The sequence below is a fragment of the Sprattus sprattus genome, assembly GCF_963457725.1.
Source record: "Sprattus sprattus genome assembly, chromosome: 13".
Classification (NCBI taxonomy): domain Eukaryota; kingdom Metazoa; phylum Chordata; class Actinopteri; order Clupeiformes; family Clupeidae; genus Sprattus; species Sprattus sprattus.
This window is the reverse complement of record NC_137911.1, coordinates 2,569,494-2,587,490: the sequence shown is the minus strand read 5'-3', so window position 1 is coordinate 2,587,490 and position 17,997 is coordinate 2,569,494. Positions and strand designations below refer to the sequence as shown.

Sequence of the window (17,997 nt, the reverse complement as noted above, 5' to 3'; positions counted from 1 at the left end):
CATGAATGTTTGAACCTTGGTTAATAGTTTACCTGTAACAGTCTGACCTGTAACAATAAAATATGCAGGAACATAAGTGTTATTTAACTGTGAAAAACATTTCATTCTTCCAGCAGGAAAGAGTATGGAAATGTTAATAGTACTATCCTTGTTGTCACAAATGTTGCAGATAATGGTGCCGTTAACAGCTGCTGAAAAGCAGTGGCGCTACAGTGGGCAGACTGGTACTGATCTAGCGAGGCGTGGGAAAGGATCTTGTTGGAGAGAGACGGGATAGAATAAAAACCATCTCTCAGATAGGTCAGAAAGAACAGCAGTATACATGATGAAAGAGGCTATTAAAACAATAGTATTTTAATTTAGATATACTTCCTTTTTGTGTTGAATTGATGCAACATGAATTCTGTGATTTTGCATTTAAATATCTAATATTACAACCCTTCATTATTATAACCTTCATATTGCGATTAATGACAGCAAATTGTATTATAAATTTGTTTTATATTTTAACTTTTTTATTTACAGTTCTAATACACACAAACACACATCATGAGTAGGCATTATTATTTACACTTTTACATTAACTCTTATTTGTTTGTACTGGAAAAGACATTGTCATTTCACTGCTGTAACCAAAGACTTCAGCAAGTGTTGCTGATCGAGCCTTGATTGAGGTGCCTTTGTGTTTTCAAACAGACCGCAGGCAATTATTAGTTAGCTTACTTTCCATACTGCAGTAGACATATGAGACCCACTTATTTACATCAAAAACGAGGAGTTGCATTTTAAATTTAAGTACGGAAGCGTATGTCATAAAACTAATTGTAAAAAAAAACATAAATGTCCTAGATGCTCCATTAGGCTTTCATCACATCTTCCTCATGCGCTTTTTAGATCTCTGGTTAAAAACCGGTGAACTGCCCATCAGTGAGTCTGGTGAGTGGGAACCATAACTGCCATCTGAGGCTCCTCCAGGGGACGGGGCTATTCCAGCTTCACTCATGGTGGACATAGGCCCTTCCTCAAAGACATCACTCCCCAAAGGCCCCGCCACCTGGCCCTCCTCTCCATCTTGTGGCTCCATCTTGACTTGAGGAAGGTGCCACAAGGGAGAGCTGCTGACTGCTGTACCTTTGAGAAGATGAAGGTTTTGAAACATTTACAAATCAACAAATATATTAAAAAGTATTCATGTATTCATGTCTTATCAAAGCTAAACTATTTTCCGCACCTAACCAAACACACACATTTAATACACACCATAGCGATCATAGTCAAACAGAACTTGGTTTATAAAATACACTTAGAAGTTATTAATAAACTGCCTACTGAGACTACAAAATTGAACTGTTTGGCCCCACGGTTCAGTGATGTGTTACAAAGGTGAGGCTTACAGTGCCTTGCATAAGTATTCACCCCCTTGGATGCTTGACCCTTTTATTGCTTTTATAAATCAGTCATGGTCAATATAAGTTGGCTTTTTGGACAAAAAAAAAAAAAAATCACAAAAAAAGCCCTCCAGATTTCTACACAGTTATGTTAATTAAATAAAAATAAGTGATTGCATAAGTATTCACCCCCTTTAAAAAGACTGACGTAATTCAACAGAGGTCCAGCCAATTGGTGCTAGAAGTCTCACAATTAGTGAAATGGGGATCAGTGTGCAGTGAATGTGTCTCAAGTGATTGTAGTATAACGACACTTGTGTCTGGAAGGTCCATTCACTGGTCAGTATTAAGTAATCAATATTCCTGGCTATTGTTACACCATAAAGACTAAAGATCACTCCAAGCAACTCAGAGAAAAGGTTATTGAAAAGTGTAAGTCAGGGGAAGGATACAAAAAAATGTCCAAGGCACTAAACATCCCCTGGAATTATGTTAAATCCATCATCAAGAAATGGATGGATTATGGCACATGTGTAAATCTGCCTAGATCAGGCCGTCCTCACAAACTGAGTGACCGTGCAAGAAGGAGACTAGTAAGAGAGGCCACCAATATACCTATGACTACTCTGAAGGAGTTCCAAGCTTCAGTAGTTGAGATTGGAGAAACTCTGCATACAACAACTGTTGCCTGGGTTCTTCACCAATCAAAGCTTTATGGAAGAGAGCCACTGTTGAAAAAAAGTATCGACTACAGTTCGCCAAAAGGCATGTGGAAGTCTCCATGGTCAAGTGGAAGAAGGTTCTGTGGTTTGATGAGACCAAAGTGGAGCATTTTTTCAACAGTGGCTCTCTTCCATGAAGCTTTGATTGGTGAAGAACCCAGGCAACAGTTATTGTATGCAGAGTTTCTCCAATACCAGCTGCTGAAGCGTGAAACTTCTTCAGAGTAGTCATAGGTGTCTTGGTGGCCTCTCTTACTAGTCTCCTTCTTGCATGGTCACTCCGTTTGTGAGGACGGCCTGATCGAGGCAGATTTACAGATGTTCCATATTCCTTCCATTTCTTGATGATGGATTGAACAGAATTTCAGGGGATGTTAAGTGCCTTGGACATTTTTTTGTATCCTTCCCCTGACCTATACTTTTCAATAACCTTTTCTCTGAGTTTCTTAGGGTGATCTTTGGTCTTCATGGTGTAACAGTAGCCAGGAATACTGATTGTTGAATACTGACCAGTGAAGAGACCTTCCAGACACAGGTCAGGTGTCGTTATACTACAATCACTTGAGACACATTCGCTGCACACTGTGAGTGTTGAATTGGTGCTGTGAGACTTCTAGCACCAATTGGCTGGACCTCTGTTGAATTAGGTCAGTCTATTTAAAGGGAGGGAATACTAATGCAATCACTTATTTTCATTACATATTTTTATTTAATTTACATAACTGTGTAGAAATCTGTTTTCATTTTGACATTAAAGAGGGCTATTTTGTGATTTTTGTTGTCCAAAAAGCCAACTTAAATTGACCATGACTGATTTATAAAAGCAATAAAAGGGTAAAACATCCAAGGGGGTGAATACTTATGCAAGGCACTGTACGTCTAAAACAGGTTCATTTGACCAGGTGAAAGAAGAAAAATGGAAGTTTGGAAATGTTACGCAAGAATGCAGATGGCCACACCATGCCAGTGCAGGAAACGGCCAATTAGTTTCAAATTTGGAACATAGCCTCTATTAAATGTCAAAATGTCTAATTGGCTGTTAGTAGCCATTTTGTTGAGTGATCCAATTCGCACTACAGGAAATGTGAGCAAATATGACCACGGATAATTGCAATAGATTTCATATCTGTGTCTTAAGTAGTTTTTAGGATATTGCAATGTTTCACTTGTCGTGCCTCCTATGGATGAAGTTTCAAGAAATTGGCTGTGCACCTGAATAATGTGGTACTGATTAGGCATATCGAGTTTAGTTCAGTTTAAACTTCATATCACAAGATATTGGTGTTGAAGTCTTCATATTTGATTGACTGATGTAACTTTGAAACAGTTTCACAAATTAAAAGCTCTCAAGGACTGTGGTGATGGTGGTGGCGGCGGCAGTGATTATTGCAATGTATGCAGAGCTGCCATACAAGGGCAGTAGGTGAAAATGTAAAAATTCTATTTACAGACTATCAGATCGTTGATGAGGTCCTTTGGAATCACTCTGCCACTGTTTAAATTGAGGTTTATTTGTTTATTTTTGGCTTTGGCTGTGCAATCAGTCTTTTACCCTCTAGCCCTGGTTTCAAGCCACGTCAAATGCCCCATATTGCCCAGAGCATTACCTGAAACATGAGGAGAACTCTCTGAGTCAAGCCCCCCTGCCATCCTGTCACTAGTTGGACCCAGCACACCAATGGGCAGGGCCTGGTCACCTGAGGCCAAGTCAGCCTCTGGCTCCTCACTGACAGGGAAAGGAATGTCAGTCATAGGCTCGTCTTTCACCCGCATGGGCTTGGAGTCTTCTAGAGCCTTCTCTGGATTTACAACCCTCTCGTACTCTTCTGAAAGCTCTCTGCTGACCTAGTTAAAAAAGACAGAGCAACAACACAAAGAGCACAGTCACATACAGTGGATAGTCAGTCTGGCTTCAGACAGATTACCAAATTCCAAAATGAATCACAAAGCACAGAGCATGTAATATAGCCATACTGTCAGAAGCCATAGCCAAGAATCCTGACCTTCATAACATCTTAAACATGTAGATTGCAGAGTGACTTGCCCTATTTAAGTGCTGTTAATTACACTAGTGTGTCTCACCTGAAGCATGTAGTTGTGGTAGTCCTCAATGTTAATTACACTAGTGTGTCTCACCTGAAGCATGTAGTTGTGGTAGTCCTCAATGTTAATTACACTAGTGTGTCTCACCTGAAGCATGTAGTTGTGGTAGTCCTCAATGTTAATTACACTAGTGTGTCTCACCTGAAGCATGTAGTTGTGGTAGTCCTCAATGTTAATTACGCTAGTGTGTCTCACCTGAAGCATGTAGTTGTGGAAGTCCTTGGTGTAATTACACTAGTGGGTCTCATCTGAAGCATGAAGTTGTGGTAGTCCTTGATGTTAATTACACTAGTGTGTCTCACCTGAAGCATGTAGTTGTGGTAGTCCTTGATGTTAATTACACTAGTGTGTCTCACCTGAAGCATGTAGTTGTGGTAGTCCTTGATGTTAATTACACTAGTGGGTCTCACCTGAAGCATGTAGTTGTGGTAGTCCTTGATGTTAATTACACTAGTGGGTCTCACCTGAAGCAGGTAGTTGTGGTAGTCCTTGATGTTAATTACACTAGTGGGTCTCACCTGAAGCATGTAGTTGTGGTAGTCCTTGATGTTAATTACACTAGTGGGTCTCACCTGAAGCATGTAGTTGTGGTAGTCCTTGATGCGGCCCTGCCAAAAGCGCTGCAGTGCCAGCACACTGCCAATGCCCACTTCATGGAACACTTGCTCCACCACATCAGGGAATGGGGTAGCACCTAGCTGGGCCTCCCGGTCAACAGCAACACGAAGCAGACAGCTCAGACGCAGGTAGTGCTCATGCACCAGGTCTGTAAGGGTCTCCAGTACACTCTCCTGGGCTAATTCAAAGCCAGCATGAGCAAGAACTGTAGCAACAGACTGGTACAGAAGCTGCCGACAAGAGGGCCAACTCAGTTCCGTCACTGGCTCCCCTTTCCCCCTGAGGCAAAAAGAGATTTTGGTTAAAAGGCACACCATGTTTCTTTGATACTAACTTATTAAGTTCACCTTTCCTCTCCTGTTCAAACAATCAGACCAAATGAAACGGCAGGTCACGATGTACAGTTCAAATTTTGGATTGCACTGCTCCATCTTAAATGTTTACAGTTGTGTGGATCAAAACAAAAGATCAAGAGTAGGGTTCAAATCTTGATTGAAAAGAATCACATTTTCACATTAGAGATAAGCTGACACAATCAGAGGCCGATGGTCCTGGTACTTTTCCCTCCTCAGCATGTCTCACTTCCATATGAGAGACAAAAAAGGAAAGCTGTCTCTGGTTAAATTGACCATGCCACATGCCTTCATGGGTGTGTCTCCCAGGAACCTGTTGCTCACCCATGTGCAGACTACTAAGCACCCTTCACTTCACCATGCATGGCTATGGCTAAAGGATTTTGATAAGCGAAGTCTGGAAAATAATCCTTCAGAGTTTATAATCATGTATTTGTTATTTGAGATGCAAAGGCATAACACTATTTGTGTTAATTTAGTACACTAACTGCAAGAGCCTTCGAAGTGTCCAAGAGTCCACATTGACTTGTCTGAGACTGGAAATAAAAGGTTAAACACTTGGCATTTACTTTGGACATAGTAATCCTTGACTTAGGACTTCTCGGTCTTGACTTGGTTGACTTGATTCGGGACTTCATCATTAGGACTTGAGACTTACTTGTTACCAATAACTTTGTTTGCTACTGCAAAATCATCCCGGCAGAGAGCCCTTGACCAAACCAGCAAGTCCCTGTGAGAGCCTAAGGGCCTATCTAGGACCACTGAGCCCAGAGAGACAAGGGAAGTCCATGCAAGGACCTGGGAAGCCTCTCCGCCAATCTGGGACCAAACTACCCAGACAACATCAAAGGCAGGCCGTGGAATACATCCCGAGAGGACTTGAACCAAGACCGGAACATGTACAGTATCATTCAAAGCATTGACCATTCCACCTTCACATTCAATGGCTTTTCTTTATTTTGATAATTTTGATAAATACTTAAAAAAACTATGAAAGAACACAAATCGAATTATGTAATTTACAAAAAGGTGTTAAACAAACAAGAATATGTTTTGTACTTTAGATTCTTCAAAGTAACCTTCTTTTGCTTTGTTGACAGCTTTGCACACTATTGGCATTTCCTCATTCAGATTCATGAGGTTGTCACCTGGAATGTTTTTGAATTAACAGGTGTGCCTTATCAAGAGTTCATTTGTGGAATTTCTTGCCTTCTTAATGTGTTTGGGACCATCAGTTGTGTTGTGCACATAGCCCGTAAACTACTACTACAACAACTACTGTCCTAATCCATATAATGCCAAAAGCCACTCAACAAGTAAAGAGAAACAACAGTCCATCATTACTTTTAGACATGAAGGTCTGTCAATCTTGTACATTTCAAGAACTTTGAATGTATCCTCAAGTGCATTTGCAAAAACCATCAAACACTATGATGAAACTGGCTCTCATGAGGGCTGCCCCAGGAAAGTAAAACCAAGAGTTTCTTCTTCTGCAGCCTAAGAAACCACCAATTAACAGTACCTCAGATTAGAGTAGCAGACAGATCTCAACTACAACTGTTCAGAGAAGACTGCGTGAATCAGGCCTTCATGGTCAAATTGCTGGAAAGAAGTCACTACTGGGGGAGAACAACACAAGGAATGGTCATTAGACCAGTGGAAATCTGTATTTTGGTCAGATGAGTCTAAATTTGAGATTTTTGGTTCCAACCGCCATGTCTTTGTGAGACGCAGAGAATGCTTTCTGCATGTGTGGTTCCCACCCTGAAGCATGGAGGAGGAGGAGGTGTGATGGTGTGGGGATGATTTGCTGGTGACATTGTTGGTGATTTATTCAAATTTCAAGGCAAACTTGTATGGTTACCACAGCATTCTGCAGCGACATCTGATTTGCGCTTAGTGGGACCATTATTTGTTTTCCAACAGGACAATGACCCCGAACACACCTCCAGGCTATGTAATGGCTATTTGACCAAGAAGGAGATTAATGGAGTGCTGCGTCAGAGGATTTAAAACATTAAATGAGAAGGTGTGTCCAAACTTTTGACTGGTACTGTATGTCACTGATCTTTACACCAAATGGCTCATCGGCCATGCAAGCCAGTGCCTTTTCAATCAACCTCTTGGCAACATTGGCCCTCTTTAGGAATACAATGAAGCTCCACTCATATGACCTGGACATCCAAATACATGAGCAATAAAACATCTAGATATACATTTACAAATAGATCAGGTTTTTTATGCAAGATATGTGTCCTACTCCACATTTTTTGTGTTTCTTGAGTAGGCTCAACTTACTTGTAGAAGTCGCTTTCTGGGTTGCTATGCCTAAGCTGGAAAGGTAGGCTTGGGACTTTATTGTCTGGGGGTAGCAGGTCGTCTGGCATGGTTGGTGTTGGAGGCCTTGGAGGTAATGGCTCACCCTCCTCAGTCTTGAAAGTGTTCTGAACATCAGTAGTAGAGGATGCAAGTGGCTGTTGGGCAGCCGCAACGAGACTGCGAAGACGGCGGACGTGCTGGCAGAGCTGAACTGTGTGAATGGTGAGGCTACACGGTTCCGAAGGCACATCAAGCATAGTAGTGGGACGAGGGCGCGGTGCAGATGGCTGGTGTAGAGGCGGGTCCTGCATCTCGACTTGACGAAACTCTCGCTGCAGCAAGTCGAAGGAGCTTCGACCCGGAGGTGCCGAAACGGCTGGGATCTCCCCCCAGTAACGCATCATTTTGACGGCTGATTACCAGCAATCCTTGTTGGGGAATATCTAACAATAACAAACAATTGTTGTATGTTTAACCTCAAATAATGTGCTGAAATAGCGAAGAAAGTGTGTAATCAATCAACACAGATTTGGCCAGATAAGTTCGAAAGGAATGATACTTGTTTCAGTAAAAGGCGACACTATAGCAAACAAACTAAATATTTGTTCAAATCTCACGTTAAAGTCCATCGACCATCACTTCAGAGATTTTCAAAGATTCCAATTAGTTTAAGGCCAATTTCATCCTAGGTTTTTCTGTTGTCCATTAAGATGACACCCTACTACACGATGCATGACTATTATTATTATTTCAATGACTAAAAACTGAATTGTTGGTTAATTTAAACACAACAACTTAAACATGACATACTCTAGCACTCTCTCAGAAGGATGCGTTGGGAATAATAACAAAGAAGAAAAGCAGATAGTTACATTAATAGGCGAGAACTTTGTAAAACTTACATTGGCTGATTAACTGAGTCCAGTAGAAATACAAAATGTAATACTACAATTTTAGTTGCAGCTTAGGACGATATCACGAAGTTTGCAAGACGCATAAATGGTGCATGAAGAGGATTTCAAAGTTCGCCTGTTTGTGTACCGTGGGGGTGCATTGGATTGACTTAAATAGTTCCTAGATATTTTCATGTGTTTAAGAAACAAATATGTTACGTATTGTCATCAAACCTATCCAAAAAAATACGTTTTCATTTGGTTGATGGTATGTGTCCAAGTAATACAGGGGCGAGACATTTTATTAAACAAGACTGCACGGACAAATTAAGTGTTACACCTCATGTTAACAGATCCCGTCAGAAAATCTCTGATGGTATGGACTTCATGAGCTGCACAGGTGGAAAGAGACGAAAAGCTAGTAATGGATTTTAACGATAAAGAGACAAACATGAGTAATAACGGTTGTACCATCGGTGAGTTGAAAGGCGAGAATGCTAACAATACCGAAAACAGAGATGGTCCTTTTAAGAAACCTGCTACATTCGCAGCTCCATCCGTGGCGGGCAAAAGAGGGAACATTTGCTCAGATAAGGAGGCCTCCGTTTCAGGCAGTGAAGTTGTTTCAGTATTCGAGAATGTGAAAAAGAACCATGGACCACATGATGAAAAGGAATCACAATCTACATGTGATGCCTTGAGGGAGAATGTGTCTCCTGAAATTGTCGAAATAACTTCTGATTGCTGTAAAAACATTTCAGATGGAGGCAGCAGTAGTAGTTTATCTGCGCTAGCGATACAATGTGTCAAACAGAAACGTAAAATGCCTCCCCCAGGTCAATTCAAACCAAACCCTCCACTTCCCTACACCGAGCCTCCTTGGGGAGGTGTTGCAGAGATATCATATGCACTAGAGATACTCAAAAACGGGTCTATTGTGGACTCTGTTCCACTTACTCAACAAGGCTATTTTGTTGTTGGACGCTTACCCCAGTGCGATATAGCCCTGGAACACCCATCAATCTCCCGTTACCACGCAGTTTTGCAGTACAGGGGGCAAAGCGGAGAAGTTGGAGAGGTTGGCGAAGAGACCGGTTTCTACATTTATGATTTGTCTAGTACACATGGCACCTTCGTCAACAAGAACAAAATACCTCCGAAAACCTTCATCAGGCTGAAAGTAGGACATGTCCTGAAGTTTGGAGTAAGCACTCGACTCTTCATATTACAGGTATGTTTGTTTCCTTTATTAGTTTGTTTGATGCTTATAACGTTTGCAGTTAAACTATGTTACAGAGACAAACTTAAGAATAAGAATAGGTTAAATATATAGGCTGAAACGGTAGGCCTAGCGTTATACGGACGACACAGGAGAGGAACAAATAAGCGACCGGCTGCAGTTCATTGTAAATAAGACTTGGCGATTTACAGCGAAGGGACAAGTGGCCGTTGCAAAGCCAACTACGGGTAGCCAAATAGAGTGTCTATTTTAAACAAATGTAACCTGCATTGTGTGAACAAGCACAGTCCCGCACCTGTCTCAAACTCCCAGGGCCTCTGGGTTCAAGGCAAATTAGGCGGAGCTACAACAAGCTACCTGACTTAAAAAAAAAAAAAAAAACCTGACAGACACATTACTGCTTAAAGGAATTATCTTATGCCCATTTCACCACAAGTTGATATGGTTCCTTCCTGGAGTCTAAATTAAATTGTCAAGGTATTATTTTCATCAAATGCGCTGACGCAATTATCATCCAGCTTATGTTGTGGTGTGCTCATTTGCTGCCGTTTCTCCTTCAGTTTTGTATTGGTCAGCTCCTAATGCTCTGGCATTATTAACTATGAGCGTGTGGACAGGTGGAGGTCCAGCTATGTTTTTCTTGCAGCATTCGCATCGCTGCGACCTTACTGGACCCTTGGTCATGAACTTCTGCTTTTATTTTGGTAGGCAAGATGTCAAATTTTGCCACCACCTCCGCCAGCAATGCCATTGTGTTTGCACCAGAATGCCTCTCCTCAAGAGGCATGGTCGCAAGGTTGTCTTCATTTGCCAATCTTCACTAATGAAATAGAAGGACACACCTCGGTTGCATGTCTAATCAAGAGGGTAGTGTGAGGGAGCTTTTTACTTCTTTAACGGTCTCATTTACCTCGAAAGACATCAGAGATGATTGTTGTTAACATTTTGAAGTCTATACAGTAGTAAACATTCAGCAAAATATAATTTTTATTTACAGTAATGTGGTCATTTTAAGCTTTAATCAGGATTAGCCTACATAATGAATCAGGTATCTTATTATCTCTTTTAATTCTGTTGCTTTATCACATACAAATTGCTATTTTGTGTTTGTGCACTTGTAACACTTTGACTAATCTTTTTAGCCCAATTATTACGAAAGAAGCGCGAGTTTAAAAATTTTAGAACCAAGCACCTTGATTTTGTTTTGTTTGAGACCACTCCACAATACAACCAATAACGAGGATATACGTAGCTCAGGAAATTACATTAACTCATATATTTTCAGTTTATATCTATATCATATATATATCATATATATTCACCAGACAACCCTCAAATAACCCCACAGTCCAGCAGTGGCGGCGCCAGGGGGGGGCTAGGGGGTGCTAGAGCACCCCCTAGATTGGCCATAGCACCCCCATAGCACCCCCAAGAAAATAATGGTTTATTTATTATTGTTATTTAATTTCATTCTGAGTTCTTAATAAAATGTATTGTGTGATAATGATATTTTAATCACAAAAGAAAATAACAGATTGAAATAAACAGATTGTTCACGTAGCACGACACAGACACGTTGCGTGCGTGAACGTGATTTTTCAATGAGTAGTAGGCTAACAGTAATCCTGGCCATCGGTCAATTTTAAGACCAGCGTTCACAACCACAAAACCACGAAAATGGATCGGTATTTGATCCGCAAAATTCCTCGAGTTGAAGAAGACGTTCAAGAGGAAGAAAAAATACAAGAGGTATTGGATTCTGATTCTGATATAGAAGAAGAGGAACGTCCTGGTCCAAGTCAACCCTTCACCTCTACTGAGGGCGCTGCTAGCCATGATGCTAGCACACTGGGTGACATAAGCATGAACGCCCAGGATGGTCCGAAAAGACCAATATTACATAAATATCCAACTCGGATGTTTGGAGTCCAGCAAAAAAGTGGTTCAAAAATAACAAATATGCTGGATAAAGGGCATTCGGTATTGATCCAGGAGAATAGAAGGTACATGATGGGCGTTGTGGAAAGCTTGCGCTATACTGCCTGTCAGGGGATCGCACAGCGAGGCCACATTGAAGATGAGGATTCAGCAAACAGGGGTAATTTCCGCGAGTTGCTATCTGTAATTGGAAAATTTGACAAAACCATTCAGAAAAAGTTAGATAACAACCCGTCAAATGCAAAGCATGTGCACCATGACGTGCAGAATGAGATCATCAATGTCATGGCAGAAATGATTAGGAAACAATTAAGGGATGAGGTTAAGGATGCTGAACATTTTGCCATTTTGGTGGATGAAAGCAAAGACATCAGCTAAAAAGAGCAAATTTTCAGTGATCGTGCGTTATTTGAACACGGAATCAGAGAGAGTGGTGGAGGAATTCTTGCATTTCACCCCAGCAGATGGACTAGACGCAAACTCGCTCTTTGCAAGCATCAAGCAGACGCTCAGTCGGTGCGGTATTGACCTGAATTGTTGTGTTGGCCAGTGCTATGATGGTGCCTCAGTCATGTCTGGATGTAACAACGGAGTCCAAGAACTTTTCAGAAGAGAGGTGCCGCAAGCATTTTATATACACTGCCATGCTCATAGGCTTAACCTGGTGTTGGTGGACTGTGTGCATAATGTAGATGCTGCCGCTGAGTTTTTTGAGACGTTGCAAACACTGTACAAGTTTTTTTCGGGGTCAGTGGTGCACAATCTCTTTCTGAAGAAACAAAGGGAACTTTCAACGGCACAGGTCATAGAGCTGAAGAGACTGAGTGACACTCGCTGGGCATGCCAGTATGATGCTATCTGTGCAGTCAAGAGAACTCTCCCGGCTATCATCGCTACCCTGCGTGACACTGTTCGCGACAAGAATGCAAAACGGAGGACAGACGCTAAATCTGTCAGTTCCCTTATGGATGAGCAGTTTGTTCTGCATTTAATTCTTTTTGAGGATGTTTTTAGAACAACCAAATTCATGTCCGATGCGCTACAGTCTCCCAATTTCGATCTCTTGACAGCAGATGACCTGGCCCAATCTGTGATCACTGCCATATCGGATAAACGTACAGATGACAACTGGGCAGCAATCCGTAAGCAGGCAGGAGACATGTGCGTTAATACCGGGATAGCTACTGTACATCGTGAGAGAAGGCAGACCCAAACAGCTGGAGGGCTTTATTGTGGAGGCCCCGATAGAAAGACCAGGCATGGGCAGCATGGATGAACTGAAAACTCAGTCATTCTATCCTGTCTTAGACAGGTTGTTAATGGAGCTCCGGCGACGCTTTTCCATCGAAGCAAATGGTGTACTGGCAGGCTTGCCAGCCCTAAGCCCTAATCACCCATCATTCCTGGAAAAGCAAGTTATTCTGCCCATGGCTCGCCATTATGGGGTCAGCGAGGAGAATTTGTGTGCAGAACTCCATCAAGTTCGCCGGCCCCTGAAAAGGAAGGAAGAGCAAGGATGCACCATTAACAGCAACCAGGAGTTCCTATCCCTTATGCGGCCATACAAAGACGCCTTCGTGGACCTCTACAAGTTGATCACCATATCTCTGACCCTGCCTGTAACATCTGCGAGCTGCGAGCGCAGTTTTTCTTGTCTGCGTCGCTTGAAGAGCTACCTGAGGAATAGCAGTGGGGATGGCCGAACCAGTGACCTTGCACTTCTGGCGATTAACCCTCTGCGAGCACGGGCCTTGGACATCGACAGGATCATAGATGCCTTCGCTCTCAACCTCAACAACAGGCGCATTGTCCTGTTATGAAGACGTAGGTAAGTGAAAGATTTTCCCGTGTTGTCTGTAGCATTCTGCTGGGTTTTTGCAATTGGGTTTACAATGTGTTTTTCTTGTTTAGGTGGAAACTGACACCTGATCTGCTGGCTTGCCTGGATTTTGGTTTTTCTTAAGGATTTTTAAGCATAGTTTTGTGTGCACTTTTTGATACACTTTTTGATCTCTTATTATTGTGGTTTTGAGTGCCTACTGTTTGGTTTCATTCATGTTTTGATTGTGACCTAAAATAATATACTCTTTTTGAAAGCATTTCTGACTCTTTGCCTGTTTAAGTTAATTCTATCTGATATTCTAATCTGCCGTCTTTAGTTAGAAGTGTATTGAACTTTGTATGTTTAGTTTAATTTGTCGCTCATGGTAGTGGTGACCTGGTAGTCATCTGGCGCAAACTTTAATCCACACACTGAAGTAAGTGAAGTATTTTGGGATTACGTTATCTATAACATGCTGCATCCATTTTGACCGTCGGAGATGAACGCGGCTTTGTGCGCGTCCGTCAGAAGTAGTCTAATGATAATAATAATACAATCAATTTGAATGGCGCTTTTTATGTACCCCAAAGACGCGTTAGAGAGCAAACGTGTAAACATATGTGACGATATGGTGGGGAGGTGTTGTAGTAGGGAAAAATGAGACTCATATGCTATCACCCTGATTTCATAGCACCCTCAGTAAAACGCCGAGCACCCCCATAGCACCACCAGAAAAAAATCTCTGGCGCCGCCACTGCAGTCCAGATACCCCAAAAGTCTTTTTCCCCGATGTGATCAGAGGACCGCGTTAATAAGCGGCCTCCCTTTGCGTGCCCCTTGCGCACACTCGCGCGTTCTCCCTCTAGTTCAAAGCAAATGAAAAGAATATCCAAACGAAATCCCCGATGTCCCCGAACAAAACTCCGCACGCAAACTGTCTCTTACGTTCCGAGGAAAAATAGGTAATCCGGGAAAAATATAGGTAAAGAAAAAAAGATGACCCAGGTCGTAACAAAAACCTCCAGCAAAAAAAATATAAATCGCTCTTACCGACGTATCCCACGAGTCGGCAAGAGTTGTCGACTTTGAATCAGTGGATCTTGAAGCTTTCCCACTATTAAGCTTTCTCTGGCTTAGGACTGGCGTTTTTTAGAGGTCCCTCTCAGACTCCCTCCATTCATTCATTACCCCCTGGCAATTCACTCCCTTGTATTTAAAACCTCGAACCTCATCCCGTCAGCTGACAGGCACGTCAGCTGATTTGCGGAACACAGATCCCGGTCAGAAAACAATAACAGTCATAAATATAAAATAAATATATATATGAATATAAGGCCACAGGTACACATGAAGGTAGGGACATTACTTTAGGATCACCACATTATACCTGTTCATTCTTTACATATTGAAACCAGGTAATATTTTTACAGTGTATCCTAAAATATGAAATATGTGGCCTAGTGTCACACACTTATGCGTGAAGGTGTGAGAGAGTTAAACACTTGTATCTTTAGAAAGGTTGCTTCACTTTTTAGATTACTTTTCCATCAAGTGAGTGAAATTAGTTCTTGATGGAAGGGAATAGTCAGGGTTGAACTGCCTAATCATTTATTGAAACCCTTTACCATCAACCATGGATATTGGTCTTATATCCTTGACCAGCATGGTTATATTAGGATTGATTCAGTGAGAGTGTCACTTGCTGGGGAGTTCAAGACTGCTTCTTTTGCAGAAAGTGATCCATGGTAGCATTACTGGCACAGCTCCTCTTTGCACTGTTTGATATAAAAGTACATTTGTTAGGCAAAAGACTAATACTCTTTCAAATATTCCATTGAAATTCTTTTTTCATTCAAGCTATATATTTGGTTCTTGATTCTAGAGTCCTGTGTTTACATTGAAATGCATTCTGTACAAATGTTTTCTGCCCAGTTTCACAATACATTAGAGCTGCCACTTTTTTCCCCAAAAGTATCAGCATACCACCAACAAGTTATGTTTTTGTTTGTCTGTCTGTAAAATGGATCATGCAAAAACTACCAGCCTGATTTTCATGAAACTTGGTACAGCTTGGTGGAGGTCTGCGCTTTCTGAGTGCCCTTCTAGTAAATACATGTTCATTGATATTACTTGTTCCTTCAATTGCTGAGCTGAAAGAGTTTAAGGATGATTCATTACAAACCCTATTTCTGCATGGCATGTCTGTCTTTTCTGTTATTGTTGCCATGATGTGCAGTCACTGTCAGGCAGCACACCAACATACATGTATATCACGTTTTCCATATTACCATGCACTATCACAGTTTATTATACGGCTCTTCAGAATGTTCCAAAAAGTACCGTTGATTTGAATGGGCCATCCCTACGTCATAGGTCACATTATTTCCTGCTAGCAGACCTCTGCGAAAGATAATCACCGCTGTCATTGGCAACAGGTTTTGTACTTCTAATTCACATCTTTCATATCATTCCGCCAGAAGTCCAGTCATTTTAACGCAACAGTAGACAGTAATTTGAAGTCAGCAAGTAATGGGTTGCTATGCAACACCTGAAACTTCAAAGTTCTATTTGCTTGAAGAACTATTTATTTCTAAATGGGACTCATGAAACGGCAACTAAATCATTAAAAAGCGGTATGTTGGAGGAATGTCTTCTATCGTTTTTGGCAAGTACCCGTATAATAAGCGGGATAATGTATTGTCCGTCTGTCATTCTACATGCGCGTCGGGGTGTTGTTCGCCCCGTCGGGAATTATTTTTGTAGAATGACCTCCGGACAATACATTATCCCTTACATATGTTCAAGCAGATTGGACTACTGTATATGACAATAAGGATTTGTTGCAATATTGCCTATTTTCTCGACTATTAACCACACCGCATATTAACTGCATTACAGTATTTCATGTAAATTTATAAAACAAAACTGTGTATTAACTGCAGCTTATTCAACGTCACTGTGTCATGTAAAACTGTCTGAAAAGTGCGTAGCTGTGTGGTGTTTTTTGTACCTCTGTGCATGGGAGAATTGCACCTTATGTGAATACAATAAATATCGTAAGGGGTCATCAAACATAAGACTAGATTTCAAACAGATTGCAGCAGTTTTACCGGAAAACTCTATGTTGATGTGTTTCCAAATATTGTACCCCAGAAAAACACCAGTTATAAACTTCAACGTGTTTTACATAATGCATGCTAATCTTCTACTGGGAGATTTACACTTGTTCCGCTAGTTTATCTTCAGCCGCAGCACTTTAGAATTCCATTTCATATTTTGGCTCTACTATAAATGCTTCATGGTCATCTCCTCAACACGTTTGTGTATCTGTTACCTTATTGTGCATGTTGAGTGTACAGAAAGTGTTGTAACATCTTTGACCTCCAAGTTGAAAAGCTTGTCTCAAAAAATAAATACTTGAACCTCGATAGCATTTTGTTGTGTTTACAAATAAATCAGCAAGTGTTTGTGCCCCAACAGGGTCCAGAAGCTGACGAAGAAACAGAGTCCGAATTTACCATCACGCAACTGAGAGAGAGAGCCAAGAAGCAGCAAGAACTTCAGAAGAAAATGATGGGTGATGGATCTGATGAGGAGGAAGAAGAGAAGGATGGTGAAAAAGTTGTCCGCAGCTCAGGCAGGAGCAACACAGAGGATGCTGGGTGTTCTTGGGGAATGGGTAAGATTTCTAGGTCCTAATTAACAGAACATCTTCATAGTTTATACCTGTTGCATACATGGACAGCTGAGCATATGTTTAAAAAAGAAAAAAACTTAAAATGAGCATCTGAACTTGCATCAGGTTCCAGGCTTTATTGTTCCTATCATTATCATTATAAGTGTGGTTGCTCAAGCACACTATTGCTCTTCTAAAGTTTAATTTATTCTTCTTCCACCCGTTTTGGGGCACCGCTTCTGCTCCTAGAGATTTTGACGACAACGTTTCAAAACCTCAATTTGCTCTCCAACTGGAACTACAACATCTGTAACAGTTTTTTCCTGAGGAAAACGCCTGTTTTCCTTTTTTCCGTAACTGTAATGTTTATTTGACCCCTTTCATATACTCAATGCTTTTTGTATTGACTGTCCACAGGAGATGAGGCAGCCCCAGAAGATGAAAATGAAGAGAACCCATTTGCCACAGAGTTTCAAGAGGACCAGGAGGCTGCCTACCTCAAAGATCCCAAGAAAGCACTTCAGGGCTTTTATGATCGTGAAGGTAGTTCTCTTTTTTTTTTTTTTTTCAATGATATATTATTGGCTTGTCCAAAGGACAGACCTCTGGACCCAAATGTGACCTTCAGACAGATTTTAAATAGCCCAAGTGCAGCTTGTCTTTTAAAATACGTTGTAGATGGCTTGAAGGTAGACAATACTGTACAGTTAAATAAAACTTTAGGTTTTTGGCATTTGATGCAGTACATTCTGCTAGCTAAATGTAGAGAAACAAGCTTTTTGTGTCTAAGCAGAGTTAAAGATTATATTTGAACAAATTAACCTACAGTCGTGGCCAAAAGTTTTGAGAATGACACAAATTTACATTTTCACAAAGTTTGCTGCTTCAGTGTCTTTAGACATTTTTGTCAGATGTTACTATGGAT

General features: G+C 41.3%; 2 protein-coding genes across 2 annotated transcripts in view; one reads left to right on the top strand and one right to left on the bottom strand.

Annotated features, from left to right (window-relative positions):
* Positions 1-569: 569 nt before the first annotated feature.
* Positions 570-7,907, bottom strand: supt7l (SPT7 like, STAGA complex subunit gamma; the record flags this gene model as incomplete). The annotated part of the gene is made up of 4 exons (XM_080850660.1): positions 570-1,131; positions 3,718-3,955; positions 4,786-5,110; positions 7,483-7,907. 4 exons carry the CDS (start codon positions 7,905-7,907, stop codon positions 869-871), a joined length of 1,251 nt encoding a protein of 416 aa, XP_080706786.1. The 3' UTR covers positions 570-868.
* Positions 7,908-8,780: 873 nt separating this feature from the next.
* slc4a1ap (solute carrier family 4 member 1 adaptor protein) overlaps positions 8,781-17,997 on the top strand; it is a 37,577-nt gene continuing 28,360 nt past the window's right edge. The window contains exons 1-3 of the mRNA XM_080850011.1: positions 8,781-9,627; positions 16,877-17,075; positions 17,490-17,615. Of these exons, the coding sequence (XP_080706137.1) occupies positions 8,821-9,627; positions 16,877-17,075; positions 17,490-17,615 (1,132 nt within the window). The 5' untranslated portion in view covers positions 8,781-8,820. The remainder of the gene's footprint in view (positions 9,628-16,876; positions 17,076-17,489; positions 17,616-17,997) is intronic.